The sequence below is a fragment of the Pagrus pagrus genome, assembly GCF_965226575.1.
Source record: "Pagrus pagrus genome assembly, chromosome: 14".
NCBI lineage: Eukaryota > Metazoa > Chordata > Actinopteri > Spariformes > Sparidae > Pagrus > Pagrus pagrus.
The window spans coordinates 980,390-1,000,794 of NC_140198.1; the positions used below are offsets into that span (position 1 = coordinate 980,390).

Here is a 20,405-nt window from a genome sequence, read left to right on the forward strand (position 1 = left end):
GGTTCCCACTCACTTCCAACTGAGGGCAGCAACACTGCTGAGAGCATCTGATCTCCTTCACATGAAGAGCAGAGGAAGAAGAGGAGGCTGGACAATGAAGAAGAATGAGACCTTCAGGTGCAGCTGGTAACAAACTGATTTAGAGGTGATATAACAGGATCTGCTTCTTTTTGCTTCATTAGATACACTTTTGTTGAACAGAGGAAGATGTGCAGATGTGTAGTTGGTGTCAGAGTCCGGCTTTAATAATAAAACACAACCTTTCACTAAGACTTCAATTTGCACAATAATTCAATAGTGTGTGATCACCTCTGCAGGTGGACTACAGCTTGTATAGTGTAAGTATGATCTGTCTCTGCTGTAGTTATAGGGTAGTATGAGGCACATTTCTTTTCATGTCTCTACTTCTGGTAGTATTTCTATTTATATATTACAGAAGCTGCCACACCAGAAAAAGGAAACGGATCACTGTCACGTTATAACAAACATGTTGTTATCACAATATATTTTCAAGTGTTTACGACATGGCCTACAAACCTTTCACACTGTAACATTATCGTAATAACATGATACGTTTGTATTAATGACATGATAATAATAATAATAATAATAATAATAATAATAATAATAATAATAATACAATAAAACAGAACAATAGAAATAGTTCATGTTATAATGAGATAGTTATGTTTTTCTTCTTCTATACTGTTGTATTATACATGTATATCGTTTTTTATATTTCCTTGTCATTTCTCCGTACAGTAACATTTCTACTCTGGAAGGATCAATGAGACATTTTTCTGATTCTGTTTTTATTCCTTTTGTGGCATTTTTACGTTTCTATCTTTGGTTGGTTCACAAACGAGCCTCGGATCCGGAGTTTCCCGGTGGTCCCTGAAGGCAGCACAGAGGGGACGGAGCCGCGGCAGCGCTGCTGTCACAAAGCTAAAGCTAACGCTAAGCTAACGTCCATGAACCGCTTCAGCTTTGTCAACATGCTCCTCGGTGATCCTCCAGGCTGCGTGTCGACTGATCTGAGCTCTGTAGCTTCCTCTAAAGCCTGTTAACACGTTCACAATGGAGTGTTTGAACGAGCCCAGCTAGCCCAGCTAGCAGACTCTTTCTTCGTCGTAGCTACAATCATTGGAGCAGCTAACCAGAACGAGTTGTTGTTAGCTTAACGCTGCTGAACATGGCGATTGTGTCTGGCTCCTGTGCCAGGGTAAACGGCTCCAGGAACGGGCCGTCGGTGTCAGCTACACCTTCTGGATCTGTGGGACAGTCTCAGCCCATGATAGCGGTGTGGGAATGGCAGGATGACCTGGGGTACTGGCGGCCTTACAGCGGCCAAGTGAGCGCCTACATCGAGCGGTGTCTGGCTCCGCGGGGCCAGAGAGGAGGGGGACCCGGCTCAACGAGCATCTGCCTCGGACAATCAGACCCCAGCCTGTCGCCTTATCTCATCGACATACCGAGCCTGAAACAGTTCCGGCAGGACACAGGTGAGCCTCCGTCACATCGTATCATATTTAAATAATCCGCACTAATCTCGATCATTTGTAATGTTGTGATTTGAATCCACACAGTCATCAGGCCAGGCTAACAGATGACGCTAGCTGCTTAGCATTAGCTTCCAGGCGCTGTTGTTTTGATGAGTGTTTACATAGCTGCTAGCTAAAGATTAGCCAAACAGCCAGGATGAAGCTCCTCAGGTGACGGACTGAGAGGCTCCTCTGTCAGCTGATGTTAGCTAGCGTGTCCATGTAACCTCTGTACTGCTCAGTGTAGCATGTTGTTACTGCTCACAGTGTAGCATGTTGTTACTGCTCACAGTGTAGCATGTTGTGTTACTGCTCAGTGTAGCATGTTGTGTTACTGCTCACAGTGTAGCATGTTGTGTTACTGCTCACAGTGTAGCATGTTGTTTTACTGCTCAGTGTAGCATGTTGTTTTACTGCTCAGTGTAGCATGTTGTGTTACTGCTCACAGTGTAGCATGTTGTGTTACTGCTCAGTGTAGCATGTTGTGTTACTGCTCAGTGTAGCATGTTGTTACTGCTCAGTGTAGCATGTTGTTACTGCTCAGTGTAGCATGTTGTGTTACTGCTCACAGTGTAGCATGTTGTGTTACTGCTCACAGTGTAGCATGTTGTGTTACTGCTCACAGTGTAGCATGTTGTGTTACTGCTCAGTGTAGCATGTTGTTACTGCTCACAGTGTAGCATGTTGTGTTACTGCTCAGTGTAGCATGTTGTGTTACTGCTCAGTGTAGCATGTTGTTACTGCTCACAGTGTAGCATGTTGTTACTGCTCAGTGTAGCATGTTGTGTTACTGCTCAGTGTAGCATGTTGTTACTGCTCACAGTGTAGCATGTTGTTACTGCTCAGTGTAGCATGTTGTGTTACTGCTCACAGTGTAGCATGTTGTGTTACTGCTCACAGTGTAGCATGTTGTTTTACTGCTCAGTGTAGCATGTTGTTTTACTGCTCAGTGTAGCATGTTGTGTTACTGCTCACAGTGTAGCATGTTGTGTTACTGCTCAGTGTAGCATGTTGTGTTACTGCTCAGTGTAGCATGTTGTTACTGCTCAGTGTAGCATGTTGTTACTGCTCAGTGTAGCATGTTGTGTTACTGCTCACAGTGTAGCATGTTGTGTTACTGCTCACAGTGTAGCATGTTGTGTTACTGCTCACAGTGTAGCATGTTGTGTTACTGCTCAGTGTAGCATGTTGTGTTACTGCTCACAGTGTAGCATGTTGTGTTACTGCTCAGTGTAGCATGTTGTTACTGCTCACAGTGTAGCATGTTGTGTTACTGCTCACAGTGTAGCATGTTGTGTTACTGCTCAGTGTAGCATGTTGTGTTACTGCTCAGTGTAGCATGTTGTGTTACTGCTCACAGTGTAGCATGTTGTTACTGCTCAGTGTAGCATGTTGTGTTACTGCTCAGTGTAGCATGTTGTTACTGCTCACAGTGTAGCATGTTGTGTTACTGCTCACAGTGTAGCATGTTGTGTTACTGCTCAGTGTAGCATGTTGTGTTACTGCTCAGTGTAGCATGTTGTGTTACTGCTCACAGTGTAGCATGTTGTGTTACTGCTCACAGTGTAGCATGTTGTGTTACTGCTCACAGTGTAGCATGTTGTGTTACTGCTCAGTGTAGCATGTTGTGTTACTGCTCAGTGTAGCATGTTGTGTTACTGCTCAGTGTAGCATGTTGTGTTACTGCTCACAGTTTGAATGAAGAGACACAATTATCTTAACAAACAGTCAAACAATGTTCATGAATACTTTTCAGACTAAACCTTAAAACAACAGTATTAACTTTAATGACTGTCAGGTGGATTAAACCTGCACCAAGGCAAATATTAAGATGTCAACATAACTGACACATGAGCGAGGGTTGCACTGGTATAATAACCATCTCAGGAATCACAGATTTACACAATTATCATCACTTACAAGCTGATCAGTCCCTTCAGGGGCCCCTGGTCACTGGAGTCCCCGGGACTTCTGGGTAACTCCGTCCATTTTCTGCTGCTGAGCAGTATTTCCCACAGACACAGCCGGACTGGCTGTTGGTCAGGTGAAAATCAACACCCCTGTTTTTAATTATGACTGATGTTGAATCTGTTCAGTGTAATCCACCTGCTCCCAGTGCCAACCCACCTTGATTATTAACCAATCAGAACAGTGTATTGCAGCACACTCACCAAAGGTCACTTGTGCCCATTCTCACCAATAAAACAATCATGAGACTAAATTTTCTTGGAAGCAGCTTCTGTTTCATTCTGACCGGTTAATTATCAAGATCAAGAGAGTGGATCAAGCTTCATGTGATGTGTTTGTGTAGTGTGACAGAAAAAAATGCTACTTCTGGTTTAAATCCCAGTGCAGAGGGCCCGTCCATCCTCAGGGGCCCGGGGCACACACCCAGGTTATCCATATGGTAGATGTGGGATGGTTACAATGAACCTTAAAGGAGTTTTTTTGGTTTAAGCACTTTTTTATAATAATTTGACTTTTGCCCGGACAGACTGTATCTTGACATAAACTTGATTAGCGTCCTGATACGATGGAAAGCACCGGTTCCAGTTAAGTAACAGGACTCGCTGGAAGTCGCGCCCATAATTTGAATAATGCATCATTACAAATCTTTTTTTCAAGAGAGTCTTGAGGGAGACAGGAAGCCGGCAGCACAGAAACGCAGCTGCACACATAAAACAAACATAATAAAAAGACAAAGAGCAAATTATAGAATCCCAAAATATCTACGTCCTCACGTCCAAGTCATTTAGAAAACGTATGTTTGGGATTTGGGCTGAAAATGTGGGTTCACTTTTACATACAGTGAAGCTTTAATTCAGTTTATTCATAGAAAATCGTCTCTTTGACTTCCAGGAAAGACCCGGTCAGTTCGCCGCTCCCTGTTCGCCCAGTCCTCGGGCCTGGGCAGTGGTGTTTACTGGGAATGGGCCAACGATGAAGGAGGATGGACTCCGTATGAGACTCGAACCTCCATCCTTTTGGAGCACAGCTATCAGGCCCGCCAGGGTACGGCAGACCTGGGTCCACATGGATACAATTACATCGTGGATCTCACATCTTTGGCACAGGTCAACAAAGCGACGGGCTTCAGACGGCAGGTCCGACAGCAGTGTAACCTCCCCTACCCGCTGGCCTCTGCCGGCCCCCCGGCCATCCCGTCTGGCCCGGCCTGCTCCTGTCAGCAGTGTTTGAGCCACAGCAGCACAGGACCCATGCCCAGCCGCTCACGACACTCCTTCTCATCAGGCAGCCTGAACCGGCCCAGCCTCCAAGGGCCTGGACGCGCTGTAGCTGCTCACCCCACCTCTGTCTACTCCCCGTACCCCAGGAGACCCCTCTCTGTGGGGGGCATGTCCTGGGGCAGCCCCTGGCCTCCACCGGCCTCTGGTAGTCAGATGTCTGCTCCCCTGCTGACCAGTTCGACCAGTGCCAACGGGTTAAGGTTGGTATCTGAAGATGTGTGTTGTGTTGTGATTGGTGTTGCTCCATCACGGGGCCCTCTCCGCCCTGTTTCCTGTCTGCCTCGGCTCTGACCCGTCCTGTTCAGCAGGAACGATGACAGAACCTGCAGCCCTGCTGTGGCATGTTTGTTTTGGCTGCTTCCTGTGACTGTGTCGTCTGCCGCCTTCCTTCTTTTCTCCTCCTCGCGCCACACTGAACTGCTTTCAAAGACAAATTACTGACTGAAGTGTTATAATGAATATGCAGCTCACTTACAGTTTCTCAAGGCTCTAATTTTCTTCAGCATTAAGTTTCATTTAGTGTTTTCACAGCCTCTGCAAATTAATAAGAGGATAGTGAAATGCTGGATGCTAGCACACACTGGTCTGTGTTACTACTCATCCTCTTATTGTCTCAGTCAGCACACTGTGTTTTATTTTACAGCATAATATGAGAAATACTCCGACAGGCTGGAGCTGATCGACACTCAATGATGTGTCGGGCTGCAATGATTAATTGATTAGTTGTCAGCTATTAAATTAATCACCAACCGTTTTGATAATCGGTGAATCACTTTGGGCAATTTTTAAGAAAAACAGTCTAAATTCTCTGATGTCAGCTTGTTACATGTGAATGTTTTCTGGTTTCTGTCCTCTGACAGTGAACTGAAGACCGTCCTCATGTTGAGCTTTGGGAAACACTGATTCACCATTTTCTGACGTTTTATAGACCAAACAACTCATCGATTAATCAAGAAAACAAGGTGCAGACTTATCCTCAAAGAAAATAATTAGTTTCAGCCCTTTTTGCAGCACAATTTTCATTTCACTGGAACAAACTGTTTGATGATGTCACATCATCAGGATTAAACAAACAGCTGGAGAAGATTTAAATAATTTTACAGGAGTTTCTGTAATGTTGTGATCAGTTAAGCAGCACTGACAGCGGTCAGTTCTCTAACTCTGTCTAAGGAGGTAAATGCTGTTGCGGCTCATGAATGAGTTCAGGTTTGAATCCTTCATGAGAGCAGACGTGAGGCTGCAGCGTCCTCTGAGCTCAGATCAGCTGATGTCTCACGTTTCCTCGTCCTCTCACTCGGTTTCTGTTCCACCTATGAGGGTTTTTACGTTTCAGTAACTTCACTTTGATCTGTTCTCACTTTGAGCTCTGTCATCATCTGATGACTTCATCATTTCTTTTGTGTTTTCTACATGTAACTGTTAATCAGACAGGTTAGAGGAGATAGTCGTCAGCTGAAGTCCTGAACTGGATCTTTGTTTCTTGTTCTTTCACTCATATTCATCAATATATTGGCTGATTTACTTACAGTTACTGAAATAAATGTAATTAAATCCTTGCAGTGGATTCACAGGCAGGTTTCCTGATGTCACCGTAGTGAAATGTTTTAATCTGTGAAGTGGACACTTTGTTTTCCTGCTCGGCTCCTCGTCTGTTTCCACCGACTGATGGTCTCTGTCTCTGTTTCCTGTCCTGCAGTGTTCCTTCCATCTCTGTGCAGCTGAACGGATCCACCAGCGTGAGCTCTGCCCTGGCAGGTAAACGGGTCACTAAGCATCCATCCTGACCGCTCGGCCCGCTCGGCACCACGCCTCTGAGCTGGCTGCAGGTTTCATTCACTGTAACGTTTGTGGTTTATGTGCCTCTTTTCCTCTGCTTTCGTCTTGTGAGTGTCGGTCTGTTCAGGAACAGAATACCACAAAAAGCACACAACACAAACCTGAAACCTTTTTCTTGTTCAAACCACCGGGGAGGCTTCTGTTTAACGAGAAACTAAAGAGATATTATCCTGTTTGTTACAGCAGAGAACAGGAGAACAGGCTTGTATTCCCTGACAGCCGACACGAGCGTCCTCATGCTGCACGAAGAATTAGTGTCCCGATGTAAAAACATGATTAACTTCAGCTTTCAGTCTTCAGCCAGTTAACAGCTGCTGTCCCTCAGCTCCACCTGACGCTGCTGCTAACTCACACATCACACCTCCATCAGTGGGACGCACTAATTAAATGTAAAAATACATCAGTGATGTTACTGATGGTGATCCGGCAGCGTCTCATGATGACCTGTGAGAGGTCGGACGTGAGGTTATTGTGTGATGAATGTCTGACTTGGTTCAGATGATCAGAGACATTAAACTTTGTGTCACTTCAAACCAACTGACACAGAACTTTTTACAGTTCATCTCATTTTCATTTTCTTGAAAAACGTCAAATAAAAACTTGTATTAAATTTGTTTAATACAAGTTTGGCCCTCGGAGCTAAATGTCATCGCGTTAGTGATTCGCTGTCACGTCGTGAAATTTGTTCTGAACATCAAAGAAACCCTGAAGATCAGTTACAACATGGATCCATTTAAATAGTTTACCATTACTATTAACAACCAGTTTACTGTCCTCAAATTAATAACGATAACTGTTTTTTTATTGTCAAACGTTAACATCTCCACTAGTTTCCACTTTGTTGAAGCAGATGGTTATTCTGTGTGTTAATGTCGTTCTGTCGCAGCTCCGAGTTGCAGAAAGTGAAACTCATCTTGTTAAACAGCTTCAGAGCTGAAAACACTGACTCACTGATTTTCTCTGGAGATTTTCCCAAGAAGGATTATTAGAAAAAGAAAACAGTCCTCGGTGCTCTCAGCTCGAGGACAGTAAACCTTCAAAGGGAAGAAAGGCACCGGACCAAAGTGACACATTTAAGCCTTTAACAGCGAAGTCAGACAAATGTCTTTGTCCTCTGACGCTGATGAAGACACAGTGGTGTTGAACTGTTGGTTTGATCGCACAGTTAGAGGCTGTGAACGTGTCGAGCTCTCGTCCCTTTGAAAGAATTATTTTAATTTCCTTGAAGGAAGATGTTTGTACTGTGGTGACTTCACGGTTTTCTGTCTTCATGTGATACCTATTGAGTCTGTTTTTCTTTGGCTCCAGCTCGTAATGACTCAGGTTTTTTGCTAATTACTTGTTGTAAATGATCTTTAGAGATTCTTTGATGTTCAGGACAAATTTCAACCCAGTCCAGAGAAAAACAAGACGTTGGTGAGGCTGAGAACACGCAGACAATCACTAACATGATGACGTTTAGCTCTGAGGTCCAAACTTCAATAACTCAGAACATATTTGGAGCACAGCTGCAGGATTTTACAAGGTTCAGTGACATGAACCGGTGGAGTCAGGTTGAGTTGGTGTGGAGTGAGTCTAACCTGAGGCTGTGAGACGGTTTGTAAAGCCATTCTCAGATCCTAGGCTTCGTGACAAATGCATCAATGTGTCTTTTGGCATTTTCAACTTTGTTGCATCGTTCCTGCACCTTAAATATTCATCGTGTGTAGCGTTCATCAGCTCGTCCTCAAAGATACTCAGATCTTCTCAATAAAATGAAAATCATTCAGCAGAACACAAAATCAAATCTGTCTGGAAATAAGAAAAATCTGCTCTCGCTCAGCTCACTAATGTCGACATGAAGCCAAATCATTTCTGTCGTCTCATCATGTTTGAATAAGAATCAGATGTGACAGAAGCTTCAGTCTGATTCAGTCCTGATAATGTGGAGCTGTTTGAACACACTGATCCAGAGTCTGTATATTTATCAGGCACATCTTGTTTTAAAGGTTCATTTTATGTGAAGCAGAATCTGATATTAACTCAACATGATCCTGGAAGAGAACTGAGGTCAAACTGGAAATAAAGCACTTATAATACATGTGAGAGGGCTCATGTTGACAGCCTTTGAGTAAATGATGTTAAAACCATTGGTTGAATTTGAGGATTTCACACGTTATTTAATTTTCACCTTTTAACGACACAATCACGTATTTAATTCAGTCATGTGATTCAGAGGCGTGTAGTGCTGAACATCAGCAGGCAGCGTAATAACTCATAACAGGGTTTAAAATTAATATTCACAGTGAGCTCTGGTTTTTCTTCTGCTGCACACTTCTGACATGATAACCGAGCTTCTGGGCTGTGATTGGTCGACTGAATCAATACAATCATCATGGAGGAAGCTGAAGCAGCAGAACCTCGTTCCTGAGAAGCAGCGTAGCACGACTGTGGTGAATCGTTTCACACTGAAGCTCCTCATGTGGAGTCTCCTCCTAATGTGCAGACTTAATGATCATCAGCGGTGATCAGCTCTGTGACTGATCATTAGTGGTGATCAGCTCTGTGACTGATCATTAGTGGTGATCAGCTCTGTGACTGATCATCAGTGGTGATCAGCTCTGTGACTGATCATTAGTGGTGATCAGCTCTGTGACTGATCATTAGTGGTGATCAGTGCTGTGACTGATCTATATATAATATATAACCTGATATTTGATATATATATATATATATATATATATATATATATATATATATATATATATATATATATATATATATATATATATATATACACACACATATAAAATATTGCAGCTGTTGGAAGTTTGTCAGGTTTCAGCTAAACTGCAGTAAAGCAACAGTTTCAGCTGTGATGATGAAGCTGGATGCTAAAACATGGGTTGTGTTTTTAAAGGGGTAGTCTGTAAGTTATGGCCTGAATTTTAGTATAAAACATGTAAAAAGTGAGCGAACACTCTGAACAGAGTGTGAAGAAACAACAGTGTTGATGTCAAAGAAGTTAGCATGCTAACCAGCTAGCCCCGGCCCGTCCGGTCTCCTAACAGCACTCTGTAGCTCGGAGCTGATCGTCTGACAGCTCCTGTAGTTTCAGCTGGGAGTGGTGAGTCCCACTGGGAGGCAGCTGACCGGAGACTCCACCCGTGATCTGAGGTCCTGGTCCAGGCACGCTCCGGTCAGCTGACAGGGCCACTCAGCTCCACGGCTTACTAAAGTGAGACAGCTGGCAAAGAGCAGCAGGCGTCAGGTAGTCTGAATAGTTGATCTACCGTCGGAGCTCTTCAGTGGACTTGATATTCCACATTTTAGTTAATCTAATAAAACTCAGACATGTTTTCCCTGTATTTCTCATGTGTTTATGAACCAAACTGCGGTTTTGTGAAACCGTTAGACTCTTAGTACAGAGTGTTGTTTTAGATCAACGCTGCAAAACGACCCGCGGGCCCAAGGTGGTCCACTCTCAGGTTCAGCTTTGCCTGTCTTAATATTACAGTACAGGTTTGTGGCCCGCTGGTCAGGGCTCGGTGATGCTAAATGCTAAATCTGCGTCGTGGTCGTCATCATGTAAACATTCCTCATATCTGCTGATTGATGGGTCTGACTGGGCTCCATCAGGTCTCAGAGGATCTGATGATGTCACTGGGCTGATGAGATTAGTGCTCGCTGCACAGCAGAAGTCCAGACTGCAGAACCAGCTTCACTCATTAATCAGAAGAACAGTCAGAATGAACCGAAGCTGATCACTTTAATTAAAGGTACTTGATGTCTGTTGTGTGACTGAGGGACAATCTGCTGCTACATTTCTCATCCTTTGATTTGTTCCTTTCTACTCCTGCATATCTCCACTTGCTCTCAACCCTCACCTGCTCCACTCTGCCCCGCCCCGTCCCGCCTCCACCCCACCCCACCCTCCCCCGCTCCAGGCATGGCCTCCATTTTGATGTCAGCAGTGGGACTCGGCGTGCACTTCACCTCTGCCCCCCTCCCTCAGCAGCAGCAGCAGCAGCAGCAGCAGCAGCAGCAGCAGCAGCAGCAGCAGCAGCAGCTACAGCAGCTACAGCAGCAGCAGCTACAGCAGCAGCAGCTCCAACAGCAGCAACCTGCTCCTTTCTCTCTTCCTCCTCCTCTCCTCCCCCCCGCCAGCAGGCCCAGCAAGCCCCCCACCTCCACCACCACCAGCAGCAGCAGCAGCAGCAGCAGCAGTTCAGTTAGGAGAGCAAAGAGGCAGCACAGGAGAGGTAGCTACACGCCACCTGCCCTTCCTCCACCTCTGTTTCTCCATCACAGGCTTGAGGACCATTTCATCCTGCATCCGCCCACCATCATCCGTCCTCATGTGTTCAGAGTGTTCTCACACGGCTTCGCTTTGGTGTTAGTGGAAAAACGTGCTGCTGCAAGTCTGACTTTAAAATCGGACCACCTCTGACTCGTCTCACTCAGATTCCTCCGACCTTTCTGCTGCTACCTGCTCCAGCTTCATCCCACTGCTTGTCGTCAGTATCAGCTGCTTTTACCCACCATGTCCTCCTGCATCTCCTCATTTATTTTTCAGCTCTCAACGATGCCACACTTTTTACAATCCTTTAGGTTCTCCCCGGCCATCTTTTGCTTGCTGGGAGTCTAAATAATGTTAAGACAGGATTTTAAGTCTCACCACATGTATACAGATGGGAAACAAACCAAAGAACACAAACACAGATGCTTCTTCTCAGGATACGAGGCGTCTCTGAATGTTTTGAAAATGATCCAACATTATCATTTAATGAGGGAACACTGAAGGTGTTCTTGAGTTTCAGGGTTTTACTTTGATTTGTCGCCCATCTGTTTATTAATAAAATCATCATCTGGATGCTCAAACATACAAAACTGCTGCAACAGAATCAATCAGTCATTAGACGGGAAATAATCAGCAGCTATTCTGATAATGGAGAAGTCGATTTAAAGGAAAAGTTAACACAAAAAGTCAAATTAATCCAGTCATCGTCTCCTCCTGATGATATAAAGTCAGGCTCAGCCATCGTCTCCTCCTGATGATATAAAGTCAGGCTCAGTCATCGTCTCCTCCTGATGATATAAAGTCAGGCTCAGCCATCGTCTCCTCCTGATGATATAAAGTCAGGCTCAGTCATCATCTCCTCCTGATGATATAAAGTCAGGCTCAGTCATCGTCTCCTCCTGATGATATAAAGTCAGGCTCAGCCATCGTCTCCTCCTGATGATATAAAGTCAGGCTCAGCCATCGTCTCCTCCTGATGATATAAAGTCAAGCTCAGTCATCGTCTCCTCCTGATGATATAAAGTCAGGCTCAGTCATCATCTCCTCCTGATGATATAAAGTCAGGCTCAGTCATCGTCTCCTCCTGATGATATAAAGTCAGGCTCAGCCATCGTCTCCTCCTGATGATATAAAGTCAGGCTCAGCCATCGTCTCCTCCTGATGATATAAAGTCAGGCTCAGCCATCGTCTCCTCCTGATGATATAAAGTCAGGTGAAGTCTCGTAGTCCACAGAACATTTCTGGAGCTTCACAGTAAAACAGAGTTGCAGCGTTCTGCTGAACACCTGAAGCAGCTGGAGATGATTTAAACATCAGATGTCTCCATGCAGCTCGTCTGCTGTGATCCATCCGCTGTAGCTGCTAAGCTAAAAGCGTTAGCGCACATCCCGAGCGTGCAATGAACATCTTTTCAGATTAGTTTGGGATCTCGGGGCTTCTGGAGACTTGGATTTCATGTTTGGGTGAACTGTTCCTTTAAGTTGTGGTACGACTCAGCTGATTTGAAACATTTTGCTTCATTTCATTGCTGCTTCATTTTTTTTTGCTTCTCCATGACCATGAATCATCCTTCCCCCACTCTCACCGTCCGCCACTTTAAACTTGAGTACCTGCACTTGACACCTACAGGAGACACGTCACAGAGGGAATAATCACAACCTCCTTCACTTTCATTCAGTGGAAATCTGTAATAAACTCAGAAAGACAAAGATTTTAGTTTCCTCAACAGACTCGACACTCACACTTGTGTATGTGACACAATATGACAGTGTGTGTATCATAATCATGGTTCATTCTGTCACCGTTCATTCACTTTGCGTCTGTGGTTTCATGGTTTCATCCTGTGCTCGTGTCTTTATTGTAGGATGTTTTGTTGAGCAGCAGCAGGAATCCAAAGCTTTTGTGTTGAATGACTGAAATCCTACATGGAGATTGTGAATCATTTCATCTCGGCACAGTCTCGTCTTTTGTTGGAGTCTGTTTTAGTGTCTGGTTCGGTCTCGGCTCGCTCGTCACCTTGTGTTCTCTCTTTTTATCCCTCTGTCAGCCTCGGCTCAGAGACCTGAGGAGGTGATCCAGCGCTACATGGAGGTGGTGGCCGGAGTACCAGATGAGGTAAATGTTTCATGGTCGGAGTGTTTTGTTTTATTCTTCTCTCAGACGTCACAGATGGAAACAAAAAAAAAAAAAGGGTTGTCTGAGGTCTTTGTGAGGCAGATTTGTCCCAGTTTTTAAGGGTCAGTTGTGAAACTTTCAAACGCAGAGTTTATTCTTTTACTCAGTGAATGTTACACTAATCATGTTCTCCCTGGTTCCCCCTCAGGACTGCATCATCTGCATGGATCAGCTGTCCAATCCATCCGGCTACGAGACGCCGTCCTCGGAGGAGGGAGGACAGAGCATCCTGCCAGACACTGTGGGGAAGTTCATCAAGTGTGGACATACCCTGCACATGCTCTGCATGCTGGCCATGTACAACAACGGGACAAAGGTGTGAGCAGACTGCATGTTAACTGTTGTGTTTCATTATGTGGCAGATTGTTGGATTGGTCCTTTAAAATGTGTTTCTGTCCCAATGTTTGTTTTTTATTGTAGGAGAATTTATTGAAGTTGTGTCCAAACTGAAAACTGTCATATGCCGTTCATACGAGCGTCAGAGGTGTAGTGACTGTGGGAAGGAAACACCGAACTAAAGTCTCATCAGCGGCTCGATCGATGACTAGCTGATCAGCTCTACCTGGTTTGTATTGATCTCTCCCTGTTTGTGTTTCCTGCTCAGGACGGCAGTCTGCAGTGCCCCTCGTGTAAGACAATCTACGGAGAGAAGACCGGCACGCAGCCAAAAGGCAAGATGGAGATTTACAGCATCGCCCAGTCGCTGCCGGGTCACCCGGACTGTGGCACCATCCAGATCATCTACAGCATCCCACCTGGAATACAGGTACGTCTGCACCATCAGCTAACACTGTTCAATGATTTTAAATTTCCTCCGTCTTTTATTTCATTTATTTTCTACCACGGCTGCAAAAGCTGAGCATTAAAATCTGCTTCACAGATCCAGAATTTCTGCTTCTGATCCTGAAAACCAGCAGATCGTTTTTCATCCAGTTTGAGGAATAATTATTGAAGTCATCGTGGAGTTAACGGTCACTGTCACCCTCGTCTAAACATTTCTGTTCTGTACTCCACCAGTCGTGTCGTAGTGACTCGGCTTCACAGTGAATGTAGTTCAGATTTAGTTTTGAGAGTTTGGGCCTCCACACTTCAGGAGATGAAACGTACCAATCACCTCCAGGAAATTTGAGTTGGAGACACGTTCTGAGGGTCGTGACCCAACAGTACTTTACACTTTCTGTCAAAAACAGAAAATAAAGAAAATAAAGTCCAGACTTTTCGGAGCAGCCGGTTGCTGATTGTTGGCTACAGCTAGCAAACATGTTAAGATGACGTCAACCGGGACAGTGAGGTGAAGCCCAGCTGACTCCAACACAACTTATTAAACTAGTAATTAATAACCTGAATATGCAGATGAGTCGTGTTGCCTCACTAAAGGTTTAATTGGGATGTTCAGCTTCTCCTGCGCCGACTGCAGGCGTGCTAATTATAGGCTAACATGATACACTCCTCAGCCTTTAGAAATATGTTGACCTTTTGGCTCGCAGCATAACTAAAATAGACACTGGAGCCTCAAACGTCAGTGAAACGTATGAAAAAATAATAAATATCTTTCATTCTGAAGCTTTAAGTTTCGACTGAAATGCTTCAGTGATTCCTCCGCTGTAATTCTTCAGGCCAGTCTGGTAACTTTGAAACAAGTTTGAAAGACAGAATATGAACGTCGCTGGTGACTGGAGGACAAACTGCCGTCTGGACTGAAGCTCGTTGTCCACACAGTGTTCAGCAGACTGATGTCCACGGTGTCCTCGTCCTTTGTTCTTTTGGGAAAACTCTCATTTCTTTCTGTCCTGCTGCAACAGATAAACTGCTGTTTGTGTCTCAAGTTTAAAAGAACTGAATCAGATTTCTATTGAGCTGTTATTCTCCAAAAACATGTTATGAGATGATTTGATTGTTGCGACTGATCTCTAATATTAAACTTTATGTTTCCACTCATCAGGGTCCAGAACATCCGAACCCCGGGCAGCCGTTCACCTGCAGAGGCTTCCCTCGCTTCTGCTTCCTACCGGACAACGACAAAGGCAGGAAGGTAAAGAAACATCAGATATCAGCATCTGTACGTGACTGTAGGTCCAAATGATCCATAAATCTGCAGAGACCAGCCCGACACATCAGGTACTGTTAACACAGGACGCTCCGTCAGAACGTTTCCCTGTGATTAAAGTAAAAACACTCGTTATAAAGTTGTGTTGTTTCCGTGGTGAATCAGCGGCTCGTTTCCTGCTCGCTGCCGACTGCAGCTGCACACTTGAGCCGCTATAAATAATCTCTGCTGTAATTCACTGATGGAAAATTGGATTAAATTATTCCAGTTGTAGTTTGTGTGCTTCAGTCCCGCGGTGTGATGTTCCCTGTAGAACATGGATTAGAGATCGGACACACAGCCCGTCCCACAGCGCAGGAGCCTTTCAGTACTCAGAACCAGAACGGTGTTCAGGAAACAGTGTTTGTTTCTGCCTGTCTGATTAACTCCAGGTACATAATCCCATTTCAGTTAGTTCTGTCTCTAACAGCCGCCGTTTACCTGGAGGAGAGTGTGAGAAGTGTGTTGTGACTGAGCCTCCTGCTGTAAAACAGCCAGAACCTGATGATTCTGTTCATTACTTTATTATTAATCTTTTGTTCTATAAGTGGTGAAAACTCACATTTCTAAAAGGACAAGGTGACGTCACCTTCTCTGTGCAATAATCCCAAACATCTTCAGTTCACTCTAAGTCCTCTGAGGCAGTTTTCACCATTCAGCCGCCATCTTGGAAAAAACCCTGGCCCCTTTGTAAATGAATCAAATGCCATGATTGATTCTCAGTGGTCACCAGGACAGAAGAGGTTTGAAGCTCACGTTGGTTCAGTTTGTGTTTGTTGTGGAAACTTTGCTGAAAGTTTGTCTGTAAAACAGAAACAGAGATGTTCAATATAAAACCATGTGAGACAAAGAAAAGCAACAGATTCTCAGGAACGAGACGAATTCTGCGTGAAAAGAAACCTCAACATTAACTGCATCATCAGAACAGCTGGTCCGCCTTAAAGAATATTCATAAACGTCTCGTTGGACTTGGTGGTTGATGTTTCTCTCCTCGTCTCTCCGTCTCAAAGGTCCTGGAGCTGCTGAAGGTGGCGTGGATGCGGCGCCTCATCTTCACAGTGGGAACGTCGAGCACCACCGGCGAGCCCGACACGGTGGTGTGGAACGGCATCCACCACAAAACAGAGATGATGTCCAACCTGTCGGGCCACGGCTACCCCGACCCAAACTACCTGGACAATGTTCTGTCTGAGCTGGCCTCTCAGGGCGTGACAGAGGACTGCCTCAAACCTCTGGGCAGCGGCGGCGGTGGCGGCAGCAGCTAGGTCACAGCTCCAAGCTTCACATGCTCCCTCTCACTGCTGAGTTAACCCTTCAGAGTCCACCTGTGTGTCCAGGTGGACCTCGTGCACCCTCTGTTTGTTAGTCAGTTCATGTCAGCATCTGAAGGAAGGGGGAAGTGAGCGGGACGGACGTGTTGAAGCTTCATGGAGCTCCGCTACATTCCTGCTCATCACATATTCCAGGAGACAAACTCAGAAACGCTGAGCCTCTTTTCATCCTGGAGATTGTGCTTCTGTTTTTTTTTTGTTTTATTTTCCATCAAGAGCCTCATCTGTATCCCCGAGTCCAGCTCCCCTGAGACTGGCAGCTCTCACCGGGGATAAAAATCTCATTAAGCACTTTAGTTCTGACGGTGCATTTAGCTGACGAGATGGTGAAGGGCAGTTAACTTGTTTTCAAATTGGGAGGTTATGCAATTAAAGTGTTTCTGTTGAAAAGCTTTGTGTTCGGCACAAAGACACACTGAAACTTCTAGTAGCAAAGTGAGAATATATTAGCCTATCTGATGAGACGAGGCAACACTGACCTGATGTAAATACATGAAACTAAAAGTGATGTAAAAAAAAAAGAAGCTGGTCGTGTCCACAGATCGTCGAGGAGAGCAAAGTTGTCTTTTTTAACATTTATCACTAATTTGATCATCTGTTCCATTTTACTGACTCACTCACATTTTCATTTCTCGTGTTGACTCTGCAGTGAATCTTTCTGCAGACACGTTTGTCACTTAATGTTTCTGTTGCCGTGTGCGAGAAGGGACGAGGTGTCATTACTTCCTTTTGTCCGAACAGATGGCGAACATCGCTGAGATTTAAAAAAAAGAACATTTTACAGTGTGACAATCAAGGTCATCGAACTCGTCTTGATTAAACAAGACACGTGAAGCCGCGGCGAGCGCGTTAACGCTCCCGCCGGCTGCAAACTCACCTCCTGTATCCACATGCATTATTCTGCTCACAGTACTGCAGTACAGTCGCTCAACTGACTCGTGTATACAAGCAAAACTGGAAAAAAAAAGTCTGCAATAAAGAAATACAGCAAATGAACCCCGACTCTTTCCTCTGTTGATGTTGGTGCAGTGATGCTTCAGTCAGGATCATGAGAAGTGTAAATGAATTCCTCTCGTGGGGCCGATGATCTTTAAATATGAGAGTTAAAACCTCCGGCCGCTCCTCTCACAATGACCTCATATTACTGTGCTGCTGTACGGTCGTTCAGAGCTAATGGCTCTCAGTAAATGGCGGCCTGTAGCTTTTTAGATTAGCCATCATCTTGTTGAGAGTGCTCTGACCTCCAGAGAAGATTAAAATATCACAGATTTAAAAAAGTCTGCGATTAGACTCAAGAGAAAAGAGAAAAGGCAACATGAGGACACAAATCTGATCCTCACTTCAGCTGAAAGCTCGTTCCCGAATACCCTGAACACAAAACATGACATAAAGTTTAATATCCTAAAAATATCAACGAAACTAAATCTGTGCTCTGGTCAACAAAGACAAAATGACAAAAAACTAACAAAATGACGACCTGATCACGAAGTCCCCCTGAAGCCTTAAACCCTGAGCTTTACTGATGTCACCTGCCGAGAGAGAGAGAGAGAGAGAGAGAGAGAGAAAATAGATCGGGACAGTGCTTCAAGTTTTAAAATATAAATTATATCCTCATGATAAGAACAAAAACCAGAAATAGAAACAGGTTTCAGGGATTAAAGCTCCACGTTGTGATTTCAGTCGAGAATCAGTGAGAAGAAAATGTCCTCAATCAGAACTCGTTCATATGAAACAGTGAAAGCGTCAGTGTGGTTTTTAAAGGTGTTTTCAGGCGTCCCCTTTGTTTCATGTCAGTGTTGTGAACTCAAAGTGTCCACAAAGGGCTCAAACTGTCTGAGAGAGTCTCATGAGCCTGATGATGGGAACACGCCTCAAACACACACACACACACACACACACACACACTCTCACACACACACACACACACACACACACACACACACACACACACACACACACACACACACACACACACTCTGTCCTTCAGTGTGCCCTGATCTCAGGATCACTGCAGGCAGCAGCGTCTCTGTGATCTGTGACCTCATGTTGCTTCTTCTCACTTTGATCACGAGGCCGACGCTTCTTTATATTTAGTGTATAAACCACAATAAAGTATTTACGGTACGTCTGGTTCAATGACTTCATGTCTGATCGGATCTCTTACAGTCTGAAGCACAGTGAGATGTTTCAGGTGCAGCAGGTGAATGTTTGGGTCTTCAGTCTGACGCTCAGTCAGCAGGTTCCTGAATGAAAGTGTCTTCAACCATTCGAACTGATGTGTAGCAGAAACATGAACACCTGACTTCACTGTCGCTGTGGTGACAGTCTGAGAGCACCGGGAGGCTGAAGCGGGTCAGTCTGAGGACAAACACCGTCTGAGAAAACAAGACGGTGACCTCAGTGAGAGACTGAAGAAGATGTTTCCTGAGAGTTCAGGTACAACGAGCTGAAACCAAAGTCCCTCTGTGTTGAACAGACTTCAGACTGTTTCTGTGAAACCAGCAGGTGAAAAGTTAAAATACAGACACATCTGAGCGAACAGTTACTGAACAGTGACTGTTCAGCAAGTAAGAGCTGAAATGCTGTAACGTCTTCAAGACATGAAAGAAGCTTCCTGGTGAGAAAATCCACTGAATGATCTAAAGACACGTCAGAAGATCAGGACAACAATAAATCTCTGTTGGTGCTTTGTGTCCCTTCATTTGTGTGGTGGTACTGACAGGAACACACCTGAGAACATGTCCCACACCAGAACCCAGTAATACATGTAAGATACTTTATTAACTGGTTCTGACTGAGGGGAGGACTGGACCAGAGAACTTCTGACTGGTGTGAAGGATCCATTAAACCGTGTCCTGAGGAATGGATGATGTTTTTAACACAGCCACTGAGGTTCAGGATTACTTCATCACCTTCATGTTTAAACTTCACACAGGTGAGCACATGAGCAGGACACACCTGGATCCAATCATCTCTCCTCCCAGCCGACAGTCAGCTGCATCTCTGCACCTGCTCAGTTTCACAGGTTTGAGATTCTTCAACACCAAATCCCTCCATGATGAAGAGATAACGCCTTCAGAGGAGGATGACACTGAAATATGTCCCTTTCTTTTTTACGATGTTATAACGTTTAACAAATGAAAACAAACTGCAGGTGAATGAAGGGCTCAGGTGTCAGGGGGCTCAGGTGTCAGGAGGCTCAGGTGTCGGGGGGCTCAGGTGTCAGGGGGCTCAGGTGTCAGGAGGCTCAGGTGTCAGGGGGCTCAGGTGTCAGGGGGCTCAGGTGTCAGGAGGCTCAGGTGTCAGGGGGCTCAGGTGTCAGGAGGCTCAGGTGTCAGGGGGCTCAGGTGTCAGGGGGCTCAGGAGGCTCAGATGTCAGGGGGCTCAGGTGTCAGGAGGCTCAGGTGTCAGGGGGCTCAGGTGTCAGGAGGCTCAGGTGTCAGGAGGCTCAGGAGGCTCAGGTGTCAGGGGGCTCAGGTGTCAGGGGGCTCAGTGAAGGTGAGAGAAACCTGCAGGCGTCAGACTGTTGAGCTGTAATCTTAAATCTAATCTACAAATAACTTTTAATAATCGGTCGGCTGCAGAACTCAAAACTTCCTTCAATAAGAAACAAGAGGCAGAGCAGAGTGTCTGTGGTCCAGTGGGTCAAACACAGAATCAGAATCACCAGAACCTGCCGTCACCTTCCTCTCTTATGCCTTCTCAAAATGGCGTCGTCACACTCTGATTGGCTGTGAGGGGAATGACTCCACCTGCTCTGAATCATTGATGAGGAGTCAGTCCCCTCACCTGAGCGCCAGGTGATCTGAATCTCCTGCAGTCCAGATTCAGAAGTGTCTGTTTGTTGTATTAAAGTCAAACCTCATGTAGTTTTGTGTCAAAGCGCTCAGTGAACTACATCGTCTCATC

The 20,405-nt window shown here is 45.1% G+C and overlaps 1 protein-coding gene across 2 annotated transcripts; it reads left to right on the plus strand.

The window, feature by feature from the left end:
* Positions 1–882: 882 nt before the first annotated feature.
* On the plus strand, positions 883–17,492 carry dtx2 (deltex 2, E3 ubiquitin ligase). 2 transcript variants are annotated; one of them, XM_084373982.1, is made up of 9 exons: positions 883–1,502; positions 4,401–4,989; positions 6,486–6,544; positions 10,552–10,866; positions 12,952–13,019; positions 13,228–13,395; positions 13,684–13,845; positions 15,022–15,111; positions 16,176–17,492. In XM_084373982.1, the coding sequence occupies exons 1-9, from the start codon at positions 1,193–1,195 to the stop codon at positions 16,428–16,430; spliced, it is 2,016 nt and encodes a 671-aa protein (XP_084230108.1). In that variant the 5' UTR covers positions 883–1,192; the 3' UTR covers positions 16,431–17,492. The 2 variants fall into 2 exon arrangements, with proteins under 2 accessions (XP_084230108.1, XP_084230109.1); XM_084373983.1 differs by lacking the exon at positions 10,552–10,866 and having other exon boundaries at positions 885–1,502.
* Positions 17,493–20,405: the final 2,913 nt, after the last annotated feature.

Bases quoted from the DNA above. Each gene is read 5' to 3' on its own strand.
- dtx2 (XM_084373982.1), top strand. From the start codon at position 1,193: ATGGCGATTGTGTCTGGCTCCTGTGCCAGGGTAAACGGCTCCAGGAAC. The intron at 1,503-4,400 runs GTGAGCCTCCGT...TTTGACTTCCAG, and splicing joins ACAGTTCCGGCAGGACACAG to GAAAGACCCGGTCAGTTCGC. The intron at 4,990-6,485 runs GTTGGTATCTGA...CCTGTCCTGCAG, and splicing joins ACCAGTGCCAACGGGTTAAG to TGTTCCTTCCATCTCTGTGC.